Consider the following 22,640-nt stretch of genomic DNA (forward strand, 5'->3'; position numbering starts at 1 on the left):
TGAATTAGTTCTAGCTCTTAACTCTTCCAAATATGATCACAGGATTCTCCCCAGCTTTCTTTACCCAGAAAACGAGTAAAATGTTACTCCAGTTGATTACGTGACAAACTACAGCAGCTTTCCGAAATATAAAGTCTATAAGACTTGTACTCTAAGTTCTCCGGACCGTATATTGTACACATCAGATGTGGCAACGATATTTAGCCATATGGACATTTTATATGTGTTCTATTGGTTTTATACCCCAAGGATGAAATTAATAAAATTTGAATTTCCTTAATTTTATGTTCTGTGATTCTATTCATTCATAGATTAACAACTGACTGACGTTTACAAATCAGCTGTGGACGTAAATATAAACAAGATTGAAGTATAAAAGCTGCTAAACATGACAAAATTCGTATATTAAATAAACATGAGTGAGGATATTTCGGGCAGCAATGATTCCACGGTATTTACAGTTCTTTGTGTGTACCAAAATTCCAGTGATAAAATAAAGACAAAAGAGTTTTTGGAAGCTTGTTCGGATGCCGTATCAATTATTGAGAGGTTTGGAAAAGCATTTGCTCCAGTTGTACTTGATATGCAAGGAAATATTCAGAAACTGAAAAGAGAACATGAGAAAGATGTGACTTCTAATATGTATGTGGAAGACATGATCCTCAGAGAAAGATCTGAAGTTGGTTTAGCAACAGAGGCTCTTATGTGGTTAAAAAGGTAAATATTACTTTCATAAAATTATTATTTTCATATATATACTTCAAAAATGATAGATGATAACTATGATTTATAATTCAAGCTAGATAATTTCCATTCAGTTGATTTATTATATATTTGAAAAATTTAAAACTAAAAACTTAAAACCAATTAATTATATTCTTGTGAAAATATCTAAAAGATATACTTTTTTTATTTATTGGCTTACTTATTCTCCATTTAATTTTTAGGTTTTAAACATATATTTCATATATTTGACTTAATTTCATCATTAATGTCATGTTATTCTTCTCCTGTCACAACCATTGTTGTCCACAGCATATGAGTTTTTATATCTATTCTGTACTTATATCTATTCATTATTCCCTCTGATATTTTAATGATGTACTTTATTGAAATCATGCCCTCTAATCCATTTACGTAATATATATTTCCTTTTTAAGTAATCATTTTCTTATGTTTATGTTTATATGTTTAAAATATATCGGATGCACATTAAAAAGGAATAGCTGCTAAAAATCTGTAAACATGGCGACAGTGGGACATTTAATCACCACTGAGCCACCACTGTGCTTTAGAAAGTGCAAAAGCTGTCTGCCACAGCTACTTATGTAGTCATTAACACTAAAAAACCTGAGCCAGAAGGTTACATGAATGAAAGACATACAATAAGTCAGTTGGTTGCACTACAACCTACAATTGGTTGTAACAACAAACAGCTTAAAAAATATATATATGTCATGATTTGTACAATCTTGTTTACTATTGTACCCCTTAAGTTTATGTTGGTATACATCAGCAAACATCATACAACAGCAAAAGATAAGTGTCATGACCTAAAGGATGCTAGCAAATTTGTGATCATCTTTGACTGAAACGACCCATTTCTTTATGAGGCACGAAGGTCAGGCAGGTATGGCACCCTCGCCCTTCCAGGCGAAAACGTCGATGCCATTTGCACAACCTCTATGAGGAAATTCCCTATGTAGATGTGTTAGCTGATGCAGTACGAAATGCTGCTTCAGACGCCAATCCTGGAGCCTACGTGTCAAGTTTAAACATTGAGGTAAATAATAGGGTAAACCAAAACCTATTAGGTTACCGCCCCTCGGCATACGCCGCCCAAAAGCTAAAAATATAGCTTTCTCTAATGGAGTAGGACCCGCTGAACTGGTTTCAACTTCGACTTTCTGAATGCCATTTCCAACATATTGAGCACATCCAAGACATTTAAAATATCTGACGTCGTGTTCAGTACCCTGAGTGATATCCCGTCCCTTAGTTCAGGCCCAGAGTCAAAACGTTAAAAGTGAGACGTGCCCTACCTCTTTAACTCAAGCGGACCCAGCTCAATAATCCCCAACTCCAAACTAATCAAGACTAGAGGAGTTAACAATGTAGACACCACTTGGTGCTGCATCGGTTTTGCATTTAGTGACAATTGTGGAGGTTAAAACAAGAGTCATCTGACAGTCAAATTTTGGCTCTACATTGTAAGAAATACTAATATTCAAACAGTAGATCATCGCTTGTTTATAAGTGGCTATTCCTTATAATGAGTGTAACCAAAACTTTGGTTTGTCAAAGTTAAAAAAGAAAAGAACCAAAAAGGACCTGTATGTACATTGGATGGAGCTTGTTACTTTCTACAAGTTGAAAGTTCTTTACAGCACAGATGAAAAATGACAATTTTTTGGACTGTCAAACACTTGCGCCATACTTCAAGAAGAGCGTAAACGGAATACAGAGTATGCAATGGTTACATTTTCAGCAGGATAAACCTTTCACCCAGTTTTACAAAAAAACAGCTGGAGGTAAAGAGTTTAGTGAGCTATCTATGATACCCATATTGAGCTGGCAAAAATTCTGTCCTGCCAGATCTCTTGCCAGTACCGATTGACTAAGGCCTCTTATTAAGCAAGCTAAATATTCAAATCTTCAACAATTACTCAACTACGTACCTACAATTTACCATGAGTTCTTCACAAATCTGAGACATGATAGTCAACAAGCTGGACAACTAGCAAACTCAGAAGAAGCAGAAGTCGAAAATGACGATTTGGATCAAAATTACGACACTGATATTGACACTGATATTACGACTATGTATTAGTGTTATGATGAAGAATAAATTTGTATAAAAACTTTATGATTTATTTACATTTTTACCTTTATGTTGCATTTCTTAGAAGTAAAGAGGTACAAGTGCTACTTAGCAAGCTAAAAATAGCTCCAAAATGAGTAAAGTCAATCAAATTATGAGTTTTTGTTACAAATAATAATAATAATGTCTACAGTTACTAAATCGGAGAAGAAAAACTAGCATTAAATAATCATGGCAATTACAGTGAAGCGCAACTTTGAACGGCGTTTACTCAAAATTTACTTTTTGTCACTTATACCCCTTTCCTTCTAGGGTCCTCAGTTAATCTTCGAAATAGTGGGGCTTCTTCTTATCTGTGATTGTTGATGTCTTGAGAAGGAATTTCTATCATTTTGTTAATGTAAAATTGTCTTTCCATCTCTTGAGGATATCTTTTTGGTCATTTATTATTGTTCCATATTTACTTCTACATATACTTAGTCTAGTTATAAACTGTTTATGTTTTATTTAGTTTCTGGTATTTTTTTCTTGTCTCTGGTCTGTTGTTAATAGTTCTGGTTCTTGCATTTCTGTTTTTGTTTTTTTTTCTTTCTTCTGTGTAACTTCTTCTCTTCTTTCCTATCATTTTATATTCTTCTTGTGATTGTTTTATTGCCACTCTTTGTTAGAATTTTAGGTATGCTTGGTTTTTCCTTCTTTTTTTTCAGCATATTCTTGTGCTGAACAGTAGCCATGACACACATGGCTAGAACTCTTAAGAAATGGCATGTTTCCAATTCAGACCATCGACACATCTGTTTTGAAATAACAGGTAATGAGTCTATCTAGGAAACTTACTGTAACCCTTGTAAAACAAACCAGTAAGCATATCAAGCAGACTTGAAATATTTTTTAGGCACTGTTAAGTTGGAAGACAATAATTGTCTAGAGATAGGGCGGAATTCCAATAGGAAAGTAGAACAACAACTTTGCACATAAATGAAATTAGTGATAACAAATGGATGATGATTTCTGACCATATGGTACCCAGATATAGGCATAAATTACTTAAGTGAACATTTTTTCATGAGATTTATGGGTACAGGAAACATCCAACACAGACTGTATGGTTACACATCATACACAGACCGGTCTAAAACTGCAGAAGGGTAGGGTGTAGAAATATTCAGTTGTGGTGGAAATTTAAACATTTCTATTTCACTAGGAGAATAATCTCTAGTTCACTCCGTTGGCTGCTGCAGAAAGCTGAAAACTTTCCTATTTTAAATATAATTCCCTGTATAGTACTAAGGATTTCTATATAACAGCTCTTGAGAATTCTCTCAGTATAAGATTATTCTACCGTATACCAAGTATTTTACTGGATATGACCAATTTTATTTTGAAACAGTGTCCAATTAGACACCAATAGCGTGTCACAAGCAAAGTTCACCAGTTGTCGGGGTGGGCAGCGCGGTAGTTGCAGTACATATCTAACTTTATGATGACATGTCTGTAGTGTGTAAAATAAATCTAGAGTTGATGAACTAACTGCTGGTCCTGTATCATGTTCTCAGTTGATAAAACTTCTCCAACCAGTCTGTCTTGGCGGAGCCCTACTCAGTATAGAGAGAGAGAGAGAGAGAGAGAGAGAGAGAGAGAGAGAGAGAGAAAGAGAGAGAGAGAGAGAAAGAGAGAGAGCCCTGTACAGGATTTACAAAAAGTAAATACTTTGTCGTTTGTCTTTAGCTGGTAATGATAAAGACAGTGTTGTGAAATTTGCCAAGAAACTCCATCTCAAGCACTGTTGTTATTGTGTCCCCAAAGAGGTGATTCAGCACAACATCCCCCTAGAATCCGTGAAAGAAGTCACACAATGTTTTTACTTATGAATCCTAATGTACTATCGAGAAAATTAAATCTGCGTTAATAAAATCTTAATTTTAGATTAGTTTTAAGGAGGTTACTCATTAGAGTAACTCGTTACATATCAGTATATTTAACAAAATAAATTTTTATTGCCCATGTGGGCAGAATGATGTACTCAATGAAGTTAAATAAAAAAATATGTTTTTTTTTTGTGAATGTAATGTTGAGGACACAAAAGAATGGTGGTCAATGAATAACGATCCAGTCTTTCAAATATTTAACGATAATGGAATTGTTGCACCATTAAATAAGATAAATTATGTGACAGTAACGAAGATTACGCAGAAAATAGCACAAATAATAAAAAACCGTTCATGTTATAAAAAAACTTGTTCAGTTCTGAATACTACAATGGCAGGTCTTGAAAAGCAAGAGAATAGTTACGAAATAGCTTTTACTACTATAAAGAGTTCGTGATGTAGCTACTAAAAATGCTACTTTGAATTAAAACAAAAAAAAATTAAAAACCATTTTTCATTGTAAAATATGTACACTTCCCGTCATATAAAACTGGTACACTTTTTTTTCCCAATGTAAACCTGTGTTCAAACTGGACACAATGGTCCGTGAATCAGTTCGTTGTTGCCATCACAGATAACGAGATTGCACAAAATCTAAATATATAAAAAATAACTTTCAAAAATGTACAAAGTTTTTAGATAGGTATTATTTTTATCATTTATTAATTTTTTTTTATTTTTATTTATTTATCAACAACAAAAAACCGTATCTAATAAATTTAATAACCAGAGATAGGGTTGAGCTAATATCCAAAATGTTTGAAGGATCTTTAAACCTAGGGTATTGGCACAGGGAAAATTGGAATGCATATACTGTAATTTTATACTTCAATTACCTACCGAACACGAGTTGTATTTTGTGTCAATAAGTTTAGTAACAGGCACACTACCAAAATAAATTATTATTTATTACAAGAACAATAAAGGTAAAAAACTAACATTATACTTTATCCTGCGTATTATAAACTATAAAATATCCGGGACGAAAAAACGCTTTTCAAAACGTAACAGTTACAATCCAATATCTCACTGTAGTGTTTTATTATAATAATTTAAAGTTATGTCTAGATTGATTATCTATCATTATTTTTGAATTGAAATATTTTCATAAATTATAATAAAACACAAATCAATGTGTGGGTACTTAATTGAGATTATGGAAAACTACAATAGTAATAGGAGAATTTTTTAGGATGCATGTTTACATAAATGTGACTGACTGATAGAGAATGTTCGATAATGTTTTAGTTTTTAGTATACTCAAAACTGGCGGTCTGTCGCACAGCCCTGCTTTTAGCTGGTTTTATATAATATTTTCGTTGAACTGGCAACAGTGCCCTAGAAATTAGAATGACACATGTGACAAGACCAACGTACACAACTTAAAAAACACGGTTTTTGGTTATAAGAGTTGTACCAGTTTTTTATGACGCGAACGGTACGGTCAATATAGCATTCATTAAATTACGAGTTGATTTATTATTATCCGAAATTATTTTTATCCGAAATCTTATAGTCAGATAGAAAACCCAATTCTACTTCTTCTAGTATATTACACTATACAACTTGTAGGCGTTCATGCTGGTTGGATTATGATTAAAATGATTTTTAAATGATTACATTTGTTGCCTCTTAAAATATGGCCTAGATATGAGACCTTTCGCTGTTTAACGATGTTCTCTTTGCGTATTAGTTCTTCTTAAGATCTCTTTATTTGTAATATGGCTTGAAATTGAAAATGACTCATGTAATTCTAAGCAACTTTCTGAGACACCACATTTCGAATTCGCTTCAATAGGGTTTAGCGATCTTACTTTAAGTGACCAGCTTTCGCTACCCTACATTATTAATGGCCATATTTAGCATTTTAGGACGCGAATACGGGGATCTAAAGGAGTTTCGCGCTGAATTTGGCAAAAGTATTTCCAGCTATTGCTACTCGTATCTTCACTTCTTCGTCACAGTCCTATTTACTTTTTAAGGTAACTCCAAGATAAATATTTAAATTAAATACAAATAGTCCAGATAATCGACGCTCTACTGTATTTGAAACTCTGTTAGTCATTTTGGGAAAACGCAATATAAAATAGAATCTCAAAAATTCATTATAGGTATTATCACATCCAATATCCATTTTTTCATAAGCGATGGATTCGACCGTTCCTTGATGGAAGTTCATTTTATTTAACAATAAAACACTGAAAACTTTTGTTTTCAACACTTCCACAAAATTTATCCTAATTTATTATCACTTCAGCTGTTTCAGCAGAGTGCCTTTCTTAATTGATGTATTTTTACTATGCGTCTACACTTTATAGTTGTTAACTGAATAAGTATTATATATGTATTTTTTAACTTATTATTTTCTATAGATTCTGATAAAAATAGCTTAAAGTCTTAATTTTGAATATTGAGAATTTGAAATTTATCATTAAAAGAATTATTATAATCTAGAAAGTAAATTGCGGACATAGAATCTGTTTTTCTATTATTGAAAGCCCTTTTGTGTTGTGCTATACGTTTGTTAAATGTTCTACCAGTTTGGCAGATTTGTTTTTGGGCGGTCACCTCATGTAAGTTTGTATAAATCACTGTTTAAGTGCTTTTTCTTTTGGATCGTGTTGTTCTTAATATATTTGCTTAAGTTGTTGTTTGTTCTGAAAGCTGACGTTTTTCCTTTCTTTTTTATGCGTTTGGCTATTTTTGATGATATATTTGCCTGTATATGTAATCGAGCAGAAGCTACTGGGTTTTTTCTGAGGTGGTGGGAATACTAATTTTAGGGCTGTCTTGTGTAGTTTTTGATTTAAAATTTTGTTTATTGTTTGTTCGTTGTTACCATTGTTTAGAGCTATTGGCTTAATGATGTTGTAAGTGATGATGTAAGTGAAGTTATTTTTTGACGTTGGAATTTCTGTTAATATATCTAACATGCTATGGTAGGCTGCCAATTTATGCCGTATAGAACGGGATGATGAATTGTGTATAGTGGTCTCAGTATGGGTAGGTTTATGAAATACGGAGAACTCAACTTTTTCTATTGTAAATTCTATTGTAAAAATATAACCATGGAGTGAATTAATGTAGGATAAAAATTGGTCAAGTTGCCTATTAGTTCCTGTAAAGCATACCAGTATATCTTCCACGTATTTCTACCATTATAAAAACTGTTTGAATACGGGGTGTTTTGAAAACACCCCCTATTTAAAAGATTTAAAAATTATCAGACTTGAAAACAGACATGTGTTCTCTGTATTTTATAAACTTACCCATACTGATACCACCATACACAATTCATCATCCCATCAAATAACGTTAAGCAAATAGCAGTAAACAATGGGTATAGTCTCCCCCCTCCCCCCACAAGAACAAAAGCCCAGTACCTTCTGCTCGATTACCTATACAGCCAAAATATCAACAAAAATAGCCAAACACATAAAAAAGAAAGGAACTCCAGCTTTCAGAACAAACAACAACTTTCTTCTTCATGCACCATGTCCTTTCAGAAAGTTGCGTTGGTTACCATCATAGATATCTTAATTTTATTTACTGCCATTCTAACAACTTATCATTTAGATATCACGAAATATTCAAGATACCTATTATTTATTTTATTTTAAAGTATTTTCTGTTCTCTATTTGAAGTTTACCTTGGATGTTGTTTAAGCTAGATACTTAGATAATACCATAAGAAATTATCTTATCATTAGCATTCCCTATAAATATTTCATCTCTGTTTATTTTTTATAATAACTTTCTTGTAGATATCTGATCTAAATTTTATTAATTTGTACTAAACATAATTCCTTGAAAGATTTAATGGTTTATAATCTGTTAGGCTTTTAATACCACATAAATAATTTATTAAACGATATATTAATATATGTATATATATACATATTATATATATATATATATATATATATATATATATAAATATACATATTATATATATATATATATATGTATATATATATATATATATATATATATATATATATATATATATATATATATATATATATATATATATATATATATATTGTTATGATATGTAAAATCGAGAAAAATATTGGTTTGTTTAAAAATATTTCAAAGTTCAAAAACATTAAAATAATTCAGATAAGTAGGATAATATCCAACAAACATTTCGAAGAAGGAAAGTTATTAAATTCTTGGATTACCTGTACTAAACAAAATGTAAGCTTTGCATAAATTATTTCTTTGTTATACTTGAGTGACCCGCATAATTTTGAGTGAAATCCAAAGACAATTGAACGGGGTTTTCCAAAATACATTAATGCAGTGATTAGAGACAAATAGAAGAGATTTTAGAAAGAGGTTTTTGTTAGTTTTTAAGAATTATAGAAAATATTATTTGTAAATAAGTTTTAGGAAATTTTATAATTATAGGTAAAAATTTGTTTGTTATCGAAATGAAAAAATGGGGGAATTGTGACGAGTTTTGATTGGCGGAGATTGAAAAAGGTGGGATAAGTATGTAGGAAAAAGTTTAGCTAGATTTAGGAGAGAGAAAAGATAATCAGTTGGTTTTCCAAGTCTGTAAGACGAACAGTGATTGTTCTCTGGTGGTTCCCAAGAAGTAGCAAGCAGTAGTGTTGAATGTTAGTGAGTTTTTGTGGAGTTAGTGTATCTGACAGAAGCTGAAGCAGCAAAATATTGTAAGTCATATTTTCCTACTTATATTCCAAGAGTCACTGTTCAGGCCAACGAGAGATTCAGTTTATCGTAAAGAGAAGATATTCTAAGAGTCATTTTTCACTCGGGCCAACGAGAGATTCAGTTTATCGAGAGGAGAAAGGCTATCATAATTTGAATGATTGTTGCTTTTGAAGGAGATCATTAAGGACGATATACTTGCAACAATCTGTTGTAAGAATGCTGATTACATAGGGAGCGGTTGAGAGGAGATAATACAGTCTACAAGGAACAAGGATTTGGACCACTCATCATCAGAGAGAGATATTTTTGTTTTCTGCAGTTTTTTTCTTTTATTGATAACACAATTTTTACACGTAATTTAGAAAGGATATAAATATTTTGATTAGGAGAGTTAGAATAGTTTGGGATTTTAAGTTTTCAATTAATATTGTTTGTACCATTAATTTTGATTGTTCACGTACGGAGAACAAAATTTTGAGAATCCTTATATGAGATTTGTTTATTGAAAACTTTTGAGTGTGAATTATTTCATTATTTTTATTTCAATATATAGTGTTAGATCATATGTGTTTTTTATTATTCCGGTATTCTCTGGACCTTACCTTTCACATGTAATAGCATAGATATTGAAGCACGAATTTAACCCTGAGATAAAAGAATTAAAAATTGTGATAGAGTCATAATCATATCATTTAAATAATTTTAATTAATCAAAAAAATTAATTAGCTAATTATTGCTTGGCGCACCAAGACTTTAAATATCACAATAACTGGCTTCCAAAACGTGGGGCTTGAAAATATCGCAGCTTTACATTTGAAGGAAGGGAAAGAGATCTGGAATAAGTACAGGTGATCCAGAGATAAAAACATATAACATTGAGGGAATTTGAATTTGAAAGTATTTTGACAATTTTTCCAGGGAATATAAATTTGATTTATTGATTGATCGTAGTTAGTGGATATTTACTGCTATTGAATTATTTGATTTTATTTTCTTTACCAATCGTACATTTGATATTTATTTTGAATTATTTGAATTTTACTGATTGCATATTTGATATTTGTCGTGAAAATTTAATACATTTGGGGAGAAATATTGTCGTGTTCTGAAACATATAGAGTGTTGTAAAATTTCACATTTGGCGGGGACAAAAACAGTAACGAAAAGAAACAACATGTCGACCACAAGGAGTCAAAGCAAAATGCAAGAAAGGAAGGAGGATAACAGAGAAGAGGAAACAATTATTGATGAAGGATCGGATAATGAAGGAAATGCTACAATAATGTAGGAAAGAAAAGAAACAGGGATGCTGGAAAAATTATTAGCAATGATGCAAATACAGACACAAACAATAGAGAAAAACCAAATTGAAACATCAAAGAAAATTGATAGAAATCAACAAGAAACAAAACAGACAATGGAAGAAAACCAACGGGAAACAAGGCTAGCAATAGAACAAAAATTAGAAGAAAATGATAGAAAAATGGAAAAGCGTTTTGACAAATATGAAAATGAGGTAAAAGTCTGTTTAGAAAAAGTCAGAGAAGAAACAGAGAGGAAACTAGAGATGCAGAGAGAAGAAATAGAAACTAAAATGAAAGATATTAAGACTGTACAGAAAAAAGAATTAGAACAGTTAGAAGAAAAATTTGAAATGGCGCTACAAGAAGACAGGAAGGAAATAGAAAGAAGATTAAAGCAAAATGAAAAACAAATGGCAGAAATTGAACTAAGAGGGGTAGAGAGAAAAGAAGTTATCATCCATGGAACAAGCGAGTCGAAAATACAATTTGGCGGGGATATTCGGAAAACACACCCAGTACCGTTTGTTAAAAATTTGAAAACCAAATTACAACATATTAGATATTTTGACGATTGCAAAGAAACAATTAGAAACCATTTGAAAGAAGGAGCAGCGTTATGGTATGAAAGCAAGGAAGATGAGTTTGAAAATTGGACAGATTTTGAAAATAAATTTCTCAACTATTTCTGGGGGAAAAATAAACAGAGAGAAATCAACCAAGAGCTACAGAATGGAAAATATCACGAAAAAATGGGAATATCTGAAGAAAGATATGCTTTGCAGATATATAACAATTCAAAATATCTAGAATACAAATATTCTACCGAACAGCTGGTAGAAATGATCAGCAGACATTTTGAGGAAACGTTGGAAGATCACGTGATTTTGAGAAACTATCAAGATATTGATAGTTTGTGCCAATTCCTTCAATTAAAAGAAGCGAAAAGAAAAGAAATGAGAAATAGAAGACAACATGACCAATATAATGGACCGGAAAGAAGGTATTCATCAAATTATGACCAGAGAAACCGACATCCCAGATCAACAAACGAATATAGGCCGAGAAATTACAATAATTACAATAGACAACAAAATTACGATAACAGGAATGACACACAACATAGAACACATGAAAATCACAACAGGAATAGAGATGCACAAAATCCTCCGAATAGGAATACTAACGAACAAAGGGACGATAGAAATAACCAGAGCTTCCAACAACAAAATAGAAGGGAGATGAATCATGTAGCAATAGGAAACGAAAGACAAATGTCTAATTCTAATCTAATATTTTTAGATGCATTTATAAAACATAAAGCGATTAAAATTGTGATTGATTCTGGCTCGGAGATATCGCTAATCAATAAAAAACTAGTAAAAGAATTAAATTTGGACATATTTGTGTATAAGATTCCTAGGGTTGATTTAGTGGGTGCAAACAATAAAAATTTGACGACAGTAAACGAAGGTTTGGGAGTACAGATAAGAGTGGGAAACAAATTCCATATTATGAAATGTGTGGTGATTGAAGATTTAAATCATGATATGATAGCGGGAATTGATGAATTGAGGAAAAAAGATATCACCATAAATTTTTCGGAAAATAAACTGGAAATCAGAGCAGAACCAGACAACACAGGAGAAGAAAAGCAAACAGATAGGAAAACAAATTCTGGAAGGATCAATGCACAGGAAAAACGCAAAGAAATCGATATGACTGTAGAGGATAAACCGAAAGTACAAGAACAAGATCTAACAGAAGAGAAAAAGAGAAGGAAGAAAAAGAAGAAGAGTTCGAAAAGAAAGCAGGAAAATAAGATGGAGACCAGAGAAAAACAGGAAATAGAAGGTACAGAAGAATTGTTGGCAACCGACGATAAAACAGAATGGAAGCAGGAAGAAAAAGAAAGTATCATCAGAGAAATGAAAGGAATAGAAACATGGTGCTCGGAATACCAAAGGGAATTAGAGGATAAAAAGAAAACAGAAAAAAAAATGGCACTGATGGACGAGAATCCAGAATTTTGTGAAGAAGTATTATGGACAGTGAACACATGTGAACAAAAGGAGGATGAAAGAAAAATAAATTGTGGAGAAAACAGGGGAAAGAAAATAGAGAAGATTTTAGGAAACCATGGAGATCTTATTAATGAAGTAAACCGAGTGGCTAAAAATAATGAACTTTCTTTTAAGGGAAAATACTTGGAAAAATGTAAAACGAAAATATATCCAATCCCGTATAAAGACAGGCAATATACGGGGTATTTTAACATTCACGACATTTATCAGTATCATAAGTAGATTTTAATAACATAGTGAAATAATTTGATCCTAGAAAACTTTTGTCATTTTTAAAATTTAACAAAGAGTTTTCGGCAGATCAAATGGCGGGGATTTGTTATGATATGTAAAATCGAGAAAAATATTGGTTTGTTTAAAAATATTTCAAAGTTCAAAAACATTAAAATAATTCAGATAAGTAGGATAATATCCAACAAACATTTCGAAGAAGGAAAGTTATTAAATTCTTGGATTACCTGTACTAAACAAAATGTAAGCTTTGCATAAATTATTTCTTTGTTATACTTGAGTGACCCGCATAATTTTGAGTGAAATCCAAAGACAATTGAACGGGGTTTTCCAAAATACATTAATGCAGTGATTAGAGACAAATAGAAGAGATTTTAGAAAGAGGTTTTTGTTAGTTTTTAAGAATTATAGAAAATATTATTTGTAAATAAGTTTTAGGAAATTTTATAATTATAGGTAAAAATTTGTTTGTTATCGAAATGAAAAAATGGGGGAATTGTGACGAGTTTTGATTGGCGGAGATTGAAAAAGGTGGGATAAGTATGTAGGAAAAAGTTTAGCTAGATTTAGGAGAGAGAAAAGATAATCAGTTGGTTTTCCAAGTCTGTAAGACGAACAGTGATTGTTCTCTGGTGGTTCCCAAGAAGTAGCAAGCAGTAGTGTTGAATGTTAGTGAGTTTTTGTGGAGTTAGTGTATCTGACAGAAGCTGAAGCAGCAAAATATTGTAAGTCATATTTTCCTACTTATATTCCAAGAGTCACTGTTCAGGCCAACGAGAGATTCAGTTTATCGTAAAGAGAAGATATTCTAAGAGTCATTTTTCACTCGGGCCAACGAGAGATTCAGTTTATCGAGAGGAGAAAGGCTATCATAATTTGAATGATTGTTGCTTTTGAAGGAGATCATTAAGGACGATATACTTGCAACAATCTGTTGTAAGAATGCTGATTACATAGGGAGCGGTTGAGAGGAGATAATACAGTCTACAAGGAACAAGGATTTGGACCACTCATCATCAGAGAGAGATATTTTTGTTTTCTGCAGTTTTTTTCTTTTATTGATAACACAATTTTTACACGTAATTTAGAAAGGATATAAATATTTTGATTAGGAGAGTTAGAATAGTTTGGGATTTTAAGTTTTCAATTAATATTGTTTGTACCATTAATTTTGATTGTTCACGTACGGAGAACAAAATTTTGAGAATCCTTATATGAGATTTGTTTATTGAAAACTTTTGAGTGTGAATTATTTCATTATTTTTATTTCAATATATAGTGTTAGATCATATGTGTTTTTTATTATTCCGGTATTCTCTGGACCTTACCTTTCACATGTAATAGCATAGATATTGAAGCACGAATTTAACCCTGAGATAAAAGAATTAAAAATTGTGATAGAGTCATAATCATATCATTTAAATAATTTTAATTAATCAAAAAAATTAATTAGCTAATTATTGCTTGGCGCACCAAGACTTTAAATATCACAATAATATATATATATATATATATATATATATATATATATATATATATATATATATATATATATATAATTTTCTTCGGTATTTTTCAGGTTCTGTCGATCTAGAATTAAAACAATTCTATTTTTTTGTCACTTAATATTTCGATAATTGATTCTTGGCTTCATCAAAAGTGCACTACTACAAATTTATTAAAACAAAGAGATAAGCAACATTAAGATAAAATTACATAAATATTTACTCACAGAGGTACAACTGTTCACAAAAAAAAACAAGACAAACATTTATACTACACTTTTACAATTAGACTGACGATTTTAAAATAAGTTAAAATACACATAAAACAACACAAAGTGTATAGTGGGATAGACGAGTTTCTTTGTATTTGCATATATAAAATAAAGTAACAGGTACTTGGTAAATTAATTTTGAATTAAATTAAATTAATAATTAAATTAAAAAGAACAAGCTGTTTCTCGAAATGTATTATATTTTCAACAGAAAAAATGTAATAAATTACAAAGCAGATACAAATCAGTTTAGCAGCATCTACAGCAGTCTTCTGCAATTCATTTAATTCAAAATTAATTTACCATGTATCTTTTACTTTATTTTATATATACAAATACAAAGAAACTCATCTATTCAACTATACACTTTTTGTTGTTATATGTGTATTTTAATTTATTCTAAAATTGTCAGTCTAATTGTAAAAGTGTAGTACAAATGTTTGTCTTGTTTTTTTTTTGTGAACAGTTCTACCTCTGTGTCTGGCCAGTTAGAAATATCTCGAGAACTAATGGTAAGTAACTGAATCATGAAAATTGGAATAAAGGGGGTTTGAAGAGTGACCTATTTAATGAAAATATTTTCATCTATTTGCTACTTCGGGTTATATCGAAAGTTGCTTATAACTTCGTTTTTTAATGGGTTACCCTGTATATTTTCTTAATTTTAGAAATATTCACGTTATTCTGAAAATTTTTTGCTATACCTATGGTGAACAGTTTTTGGGTTATAATGGTTTTTGGGTTAGAATGGTTTTTATATGAAAATTACACTATTCTACCAAGTAGATATATAAAGTTCAATATCCTCTAATATAAATTGAATAAAAAATCCTTAAGAAATTCCTTAGAAACTTATTAACCAGATACAGCATTATCGTTTGCAGTGTAAAATTGCCTTTTTCATTATACAGAGTGCTGTCAAAGTGGTCATAAAACCGACATTCTAAATTTTCACCTAATTCCTTTTTTTTTTCAAATAGGACACCCTGTATGTAATTCGTTATTTTAGAAAAATATGTTTTTTACTATAGATCTGTATTAGTATTCCTATACCTATCTCTTGCAGTTTTCAAATAAATTAACTTTACACATTTTTATCACAAAAAAATTATTTATCAAGTAGCCTATGGATTATTCTGACAAAAATATCAGTTATTGTTAATGTTTAATAGTAACCTTGTTGTATGTCATTGTGTGTCAGTTATAATAATAATTTTCCAATTTTCTTGACAAATTAATAATGGCTATTTTAGGATATACAAAATGATGATTTTTTAAATTTAATTATAATTTACGGTAAGTCTAACAGAATAGTATCCAGAATTTGCCGTGTTTTTGCTGAGAGATATCCTGAGAAGCCTCGACCAAATTATGAAACTGTAAAACGTTTGTTGAACCCCTTTGGTCAGTTATAAGTAAAAGAACCCACGTCGATAATAAAGACTTCTTCTTCTACGGCACTGCAGCCCAAATTGAACCTTGGCCTCCTTTATTTTTTGCCTCCACCCTTGCTTGTCTGTGGCTGATCTTCTCCATACACGGACTCCTAAAAGGGCTTGTGCATCGCTGTTTACTGTGTCTTCCCAGCGCTTTCTTGGCTTTCCAACCGGTCTCTTTTCCTGCATTCTAGCATTCAGTGCTCTTTTTGGTAGCCTATTCTCTCCCATTCTTATCACATGTCCGGCCCATTGCAATCTTTGTATTCTAATGAAGTCTGACAGTGGTGCTTCCTTATAAAGTTGATAAAGCTCGTTGTTGTATCTGCTTCTGAAGATTCCGTTTTCCCTCACAGGTCCTAATATTCTCCTCAGTACTTTTCTTTCGAATGTATCGAGTGTGCTTTTGGATGTTTCTTTCAGGACCCATGATGGTCTCCCCAATGGGACCCAGACCCAATTAAGGTTGTATAGATTCTCATCTTTGTATTTCGATAATAAAGACTTACAGATAGATATTCTGGGATATTTTGCAGCTAATCCAAATTCATCCTTACAGTAATGTGAGCAAATGTTACAGGTGTCGACTCAAACAATTCACAGAATTTTAAAAAACATCATTGGACCCTTTATTCGTATACACTTCTTCTTCTTTAGGTGCCGTCTTCTTAGCGAAGGTTGGCGATGACCTCTGCAAAGTCTTCCCTATTTTGGGCTTTCCTTATTAAACTTTGAAAGCCTAATCCTGTCCAATCTTTGATGTTGCTTAGCCATGTCATTTGTCGTCTACCCGGGCAGCGTCTGCCTTCTATTTTCCCTTCTATAATAAGCTGAAGGAAGTAATGCCTGTCGTGTCTAAATATGTGTCCAAGATAAGACGTTTTACGCTTCTTGACAATTTCTGTGAGTTCACGTTCTCTATTCATACGCCTTAAAACTTCTTCATTTCTAACGCGGTCGGTCCATGGAATTTTCAGCATACGATGAAATACCCACATCTCAAAGCTGTCTAAACGTCGTAACGAGCTGACTGTTAACGTCCAAGCTTCCATGCCGTGTAATTGTAATTGTACACGGTACTATCATGCGGTATCGTAGGGACAAATCAAGATTACGGGTAGTGAGTAACTGTCGCATCTTTAAGAAGGTGTTCCTTGCCTGTTCTATTCTACATTTAACCTCTTGTTCTTGGTCTAAGGTTTCATGTATCCAACAGCCTAGATACTTACACTTTTTCACTTGTTCAACTAGATTGTTGTTGACTAGTATGTTTATAACTGGTGTGTGTTTTTTTTGAAATTACCATTGTTTTGGTTTTTTTTACATTCACCTTAAGGCCGTATAGTTCTCCTTCTCGCACTACTTTGGTTAACAGAATTTGTAGTTCTTCTTCACTGCCAGCAATCAGTACTGTATCATCGGCGTACCCGATATTGTTCACGATTTTTCCATTGACTTTTATTCCTTCTTGTGCTTCATGTAGAGCATGTGCAAAGATGTCCTCTGAGTACAAGTTTAATAATAATGGTGATAGTATACAACCTTGTATAACTACTCTTTGGATATTTATGGTTTCAGTATCACCCATTTCAGTTCTGACAGAGGCGTTTTGGTTCCAGTAGAGTTCACGTATTGTATTAATGTCGTTTGGATCCAGGTTCTTTGCAAGCATTCTATTAGCTGATCGTGTGTGACTTTTTCAAAAGCCTTTTTATAATCTATAAAGCACAAGTAGACATCTTTTTGTTGATCCCGACACTTTTACATGAGAACAATGAAACTGAACAAAGCTTCTTGAGTTCCCATACCGTTACGAAAGCCAAATTGTTCCGGACCCATATCTTCTTCGCATTTTTTGTAAATTCTGTTATGGATAATTTTTAGAAATAGCTTCAGAATATAGGGCATGAGACTTATTAACCGAAAGTCGTTACATTTTTTTGCGTAGTTTGATTTGGGTATAGGCACAAACGTAGATGTTAACCAATCTTGTGGAATTGTACCAGTCTTGTATATAGTGTTGAAGAGTCTTGATAATAGTTCTAAATTGTCTTCTTCCAAAAGTTGTATAATTTCGTGAATGGGTTTTAATGAAATGCCAAGATCAAGATTTTACAACAAAAAATATTTGGTGTGATGAATCGAAGTTTACAAAAAAATATATGTTAAACCGCCATAACAGTCACTTCTGGAGTGACGAAAATCCTCAGTCCACGTGGGATAGTAAATTTCAAGCATTCTTTTCGTTCAATGTTTTTTGTGTTGTGAAAAATAATAAGATAGTCGCTCTCATGATTTATGACGAGAATTTAAACGGAGAGCGTTACTGCAACATTTTACGGCAAATAATTGTACCAGCATTGCACGATTTATACAGTGTGTCCGTAAAGTATGGAATAAATTCGATATTTCCTAAATGAAAACCCTTTTTAAAAAAATCTAAAACACGTCGATTTTTAAATTTAATGTTCTACATTTTACAATAGAATTTCATTGTATAGTACATCCACTAATAATTTTCCAACATAAACATGCCTCATTCTGGTATCAAAGAGACCGCATTTTAAATCAAGGTTGTCAGACATATTTCCTAAAATTCCTAAGGTTATATTTAAAAAATATGCTCTATTCTCTATTCGTTATTATTCAATTGCTAGTCAACGAACGACACTCTTAAAAAATAATATGAACATATTCTCAAAAAATATATCTATAAATTAATTAACTAGGTACTAATATTTCCATGGACTCTTCACTAATGAATTAAAGCAACCGTGAACTTTGTATATATTACTTATACTCTAAGTAATTTTCGAATATCGGCAACATTGTAGTCTGGAGAGAATTTGAACCTTCCGTCCTTATCGACGTTGCCTTGTTGGTGAATTTAGCGGTAATACTTTTATAGATATAATGATCGACTTTTAAGAAATCAGACAACTTTTAAGAATCCAAGTTCTCAAAAACAGTTTCAAGAATTGTATTATTTTTTTCCAAATTTCATTGATTTTATACCTTACCTGGAAACATGAAAAATTGCAGATATATTAATATGGTATTAAAGTTATATTCACTAATTTTAAACTCATGCATTATGGCAACAGCGAAGCGCAAAGCTATAAATCGTAATGAACACCTGTTTGTCTCGCTATGTGACACCCTAAAATATTTCCTTTTGCAGATGCGGAGGCTTATTATAAGGTAAGTAATATTATATTTTTCTAGGATGGCATTTTTTAAGATGCGTCAACTTCTGTGTTATCAATAAATAATGACAATTATGTTAATGACAGCTCCGAATTAAAAAATAAAGCAGAATGACGGCATTAGATTTTTGTTTTGATACAGTGCAGCAACACTGCCGTCATTCTGTTTTGTTATTTACTTCGTTGGAAGTACGAGAAACTGAATTCACTACGAATTTTGACTAGGATGAACGGCTTGTGGAATGCAATTTTAGATTCCCTTGCCGAGTAATTCATCCAGCTGTTTGTTTCGCAAATTTTAGGAAACACAGTGGTTAAGATTTGAATTCGGTTTCGCTAAGTAGAAATCGTTTGATTTCTCTTTTTGTTTTTAGATGGCGTAGTTACGTCCGTATATAGTTATTTTAATAACTATTGTCTAGGACGGGAAAGATTTTTGTTTTGGTTCAGAGCAGTGACTATACCGTTCTGAAGAGACTTAAGGAGGTCGAAATACGTATCAACGGTTGTTGCTGCACTGTATCAAAACAAAAATCTAATACCGTCATTCTGTTTTGTTATTTACTTCGTTGGAAGTACGAGAAACTGAATTCACTACGAATTTTGACTAGAATGAACGGCTTGTGGAATGCAATTTTAGATTCCCTTGCCGAGTAATCCATCCAGCTGTTTGTTTCGCAAATTTTAGGAAACACAGTGGTTAAGATTTGAATTCGGTTTCGCTAAGTAGAAATCGTTTGATTTCTCTTTTTGTTAAAAAATAAAGATTTGCACGTACAATCCCAAAGAATAGTCTTAAATATGTATGAGTGTTTGAAAAAAGAAAATATTGGGATGGCTGATAATGCAATTGTTCTAATTGTATCTAATGCATTGCTATTGTCGGCCAAAAATATAACAAAGTCTTCTGCCGATTATCACGAAGATATGACAGCTGATTTATTTGAAAAGTGGTTTGTTGAACAACTCTTGCCCAATATTCCGCCGAATTCAGTGATTGTTATGGATAATGCTTCGTATCATTCCCGCATATTAAATAAAATACCTAATAATAACACGAAAAAGGACGAAATTTTAAAATTTATGCAACTTAAAAACATCACTGTTCCTAAAAAGATTCCAGTAAAGAAAGAATTAATTAGAATTATCAAAAGTCGGAATTTTAAAAACGAATACGTTATTGACACCATTTGCAGCAGGCACGGCCATACTCTTTTGCGATTACCCTCATACTATTGCATTTTTAATCCAATTGAAATGGTTTGGGGTACCGTAAAAAAACGATTGCGAAAATATAATCAGTCACCAACATTAAGCGCAATGGCCATTGAGAATATTCGAGAAATAATTAGTGGCATTAATAGCGATGTGTGGAAAAATTGCGAAGCTCATGTTGTAAAAATAGAAAACGAATATCCTGTTTTACCGGCAATCACACCAATAGTTATCCAACCTGGGAACGATTCGACTTCAGAAGACTCTGACGATTCTTTTCAGTCCTTCTAATTAATTTCTTTACAGCTATCGCGATGCATCTTGAACACTAGTATTCATTATTATAAAGTGTGTCGCATTTAAGATGAAGACACCTTTATATATCAGCTACTAAAATACATACAGATTTGACATTTTGCACAGTCATACATGTTGATAGTGCACATTTTTTTAAGATAGTCATCTGAAATTTAAATTTTAAACGCGGCTTACTGCGAATCCACAAAAAGGGTAAATTTTCGATATTTTGCTTCGCGTTAGAGAAATCGGAAAAACTTATTTGGAAAAGTTGTTCCACTTGTTGTAACCGCACATACCAAATTTCATGACAAAATTCGCAATTTTAGTTTTTCAGTATTATTTGTAATCTCGATCCTAAATCTACAATTGGCTGTCTAAAGATGCATCTCGGGACAGCCAACTGTCCGTTTTAGAATCCCGACTACAATTGAAGAGCTTATTTCCAAAGTGTCTTAAATCCATATAATGAAATCCATGAAATTACAGATTTTCATACAAATTTAACATACAAATTATACAATTTTACAATTTTCATATGCACTTTTAAATGGTAAATAAGAAGTTGTTTTGGTACATATAACTTTATTCTAGTCTTGAAGAAATCTATAAAGTTTAAAAAAAGAAAATTAAAAAAATCGAAATTTTGGATTTAAGACACTTTGGAAATAAGCTCTTCAATTAATGAAAAAAGTAAAAGTGCGAATTTTGACATAAAACTTTGTTATGTGGGGTTATAATAATATTTGGAACATCTTTTCCAAATAACTTTTTTCAGATATCTCTAACTCGAAGCAAAATATTGAAGATTCACCCTGTTTGTGCATTAACAGTAGGCCGTGTTTAAAAATTAATTTTCAGTTGACTGTCTTAATTGCTGGATAGACAATCTTTTAAAATTTTCTGACAGAATGAGCCATTATTTACAGATAATTGTAAAAAAATATTATGGTTTATGTAAAAACTAAATAATAAGTCCAATATTCTTATAAATCACTCAAATTAACAAGCTTTAATTTGAAAGAATTAATTTGTTATTTATTCGATGTTGTGAGCCCGCACCCATTTGAAAAAAAACTGATTCTGTCCTTTGAAGAGTCCTATTCAAAAATGCCCCGTTTAAACAAATCGAAGGTTGAAGGGTGCCGGACATTTTTGCCGGAAACAATTCAAATTCAAAAGATCACCTTTTTCTGCTACGGAAAATATTGCTCCGATTTCTCACCAAAATCAATGTTGAGACTTTAGTTTAGATACTCTTGAATCTCAAAAATACTCATTTACATATTTTTCAAGCCTCGAAAATGCATATTAGGTATCGCATTTTTCGGATTTTAAATCGCCTATATCTCCAAAACTATTAACTTTTGAGAAAAATGACATAGATCTTATTTAGAGTCACCCAAAAACCTAAAAAATATTTTTTGGAGCACAAAAGGTTATATTTTGAATTTGTTTAAAAAATTGTTTAAACATTTTCTGCCCAAAAATTGAGAAATTTTCCTGAATATAATTATGTAAAAATTAATAAAAATTATATGATTTTTCTTGAAATATGCGTTTGATAACTGATCCCTTTTCTTAATTTCCACGCCAATGGTCGGCATTGGCATCAAAGAATCTCAAAAGCCGACGGTTGGCAAACTGACATTGGAAAAAG

The 22,640-nt window shown here is 31.8% G+C and overlaps 1 protein-coding gene across 1 annotated transcript in view; it reads left to right on the forward strand.

Moving 5' to 3' along the window:
* The first annotated feature begins 301 nt into the window (after window positions 1-301).
* The window catches only part of LOC140443574 (glycolipid transfer protein), a 49,878-nt gene continuing 27,539 nt past the window's right edge, over window positions 302-22,640 (forward strand). The window contains exon 1 of the mRNA XM_072534907.1: window positions 302-717. Coding sequence (XP_072391008.1) covers window positions 416-717 — 302 coding nt within the window. The 5' untranslated portion in view covers window positions 302-415. The remainder of the gene's footprint in view (window positions 718-22,640) is intronic.

This window comes from Diabrotica undecimpunctata, chromosome 6 (assembly GCF_040954645.1).
Source record: "Diabrotica undecimpunctata isolate CICGRU chromosome 6, icDiaUnde3, whole genome shotgun sequence".
Lineage (NCBI taxonomy): Eukaryota > Metazoa > Arthropoda > Insecta > Coleoptera > Chrysomelidae > Diabrotica > Diabrotica undecimpunctata.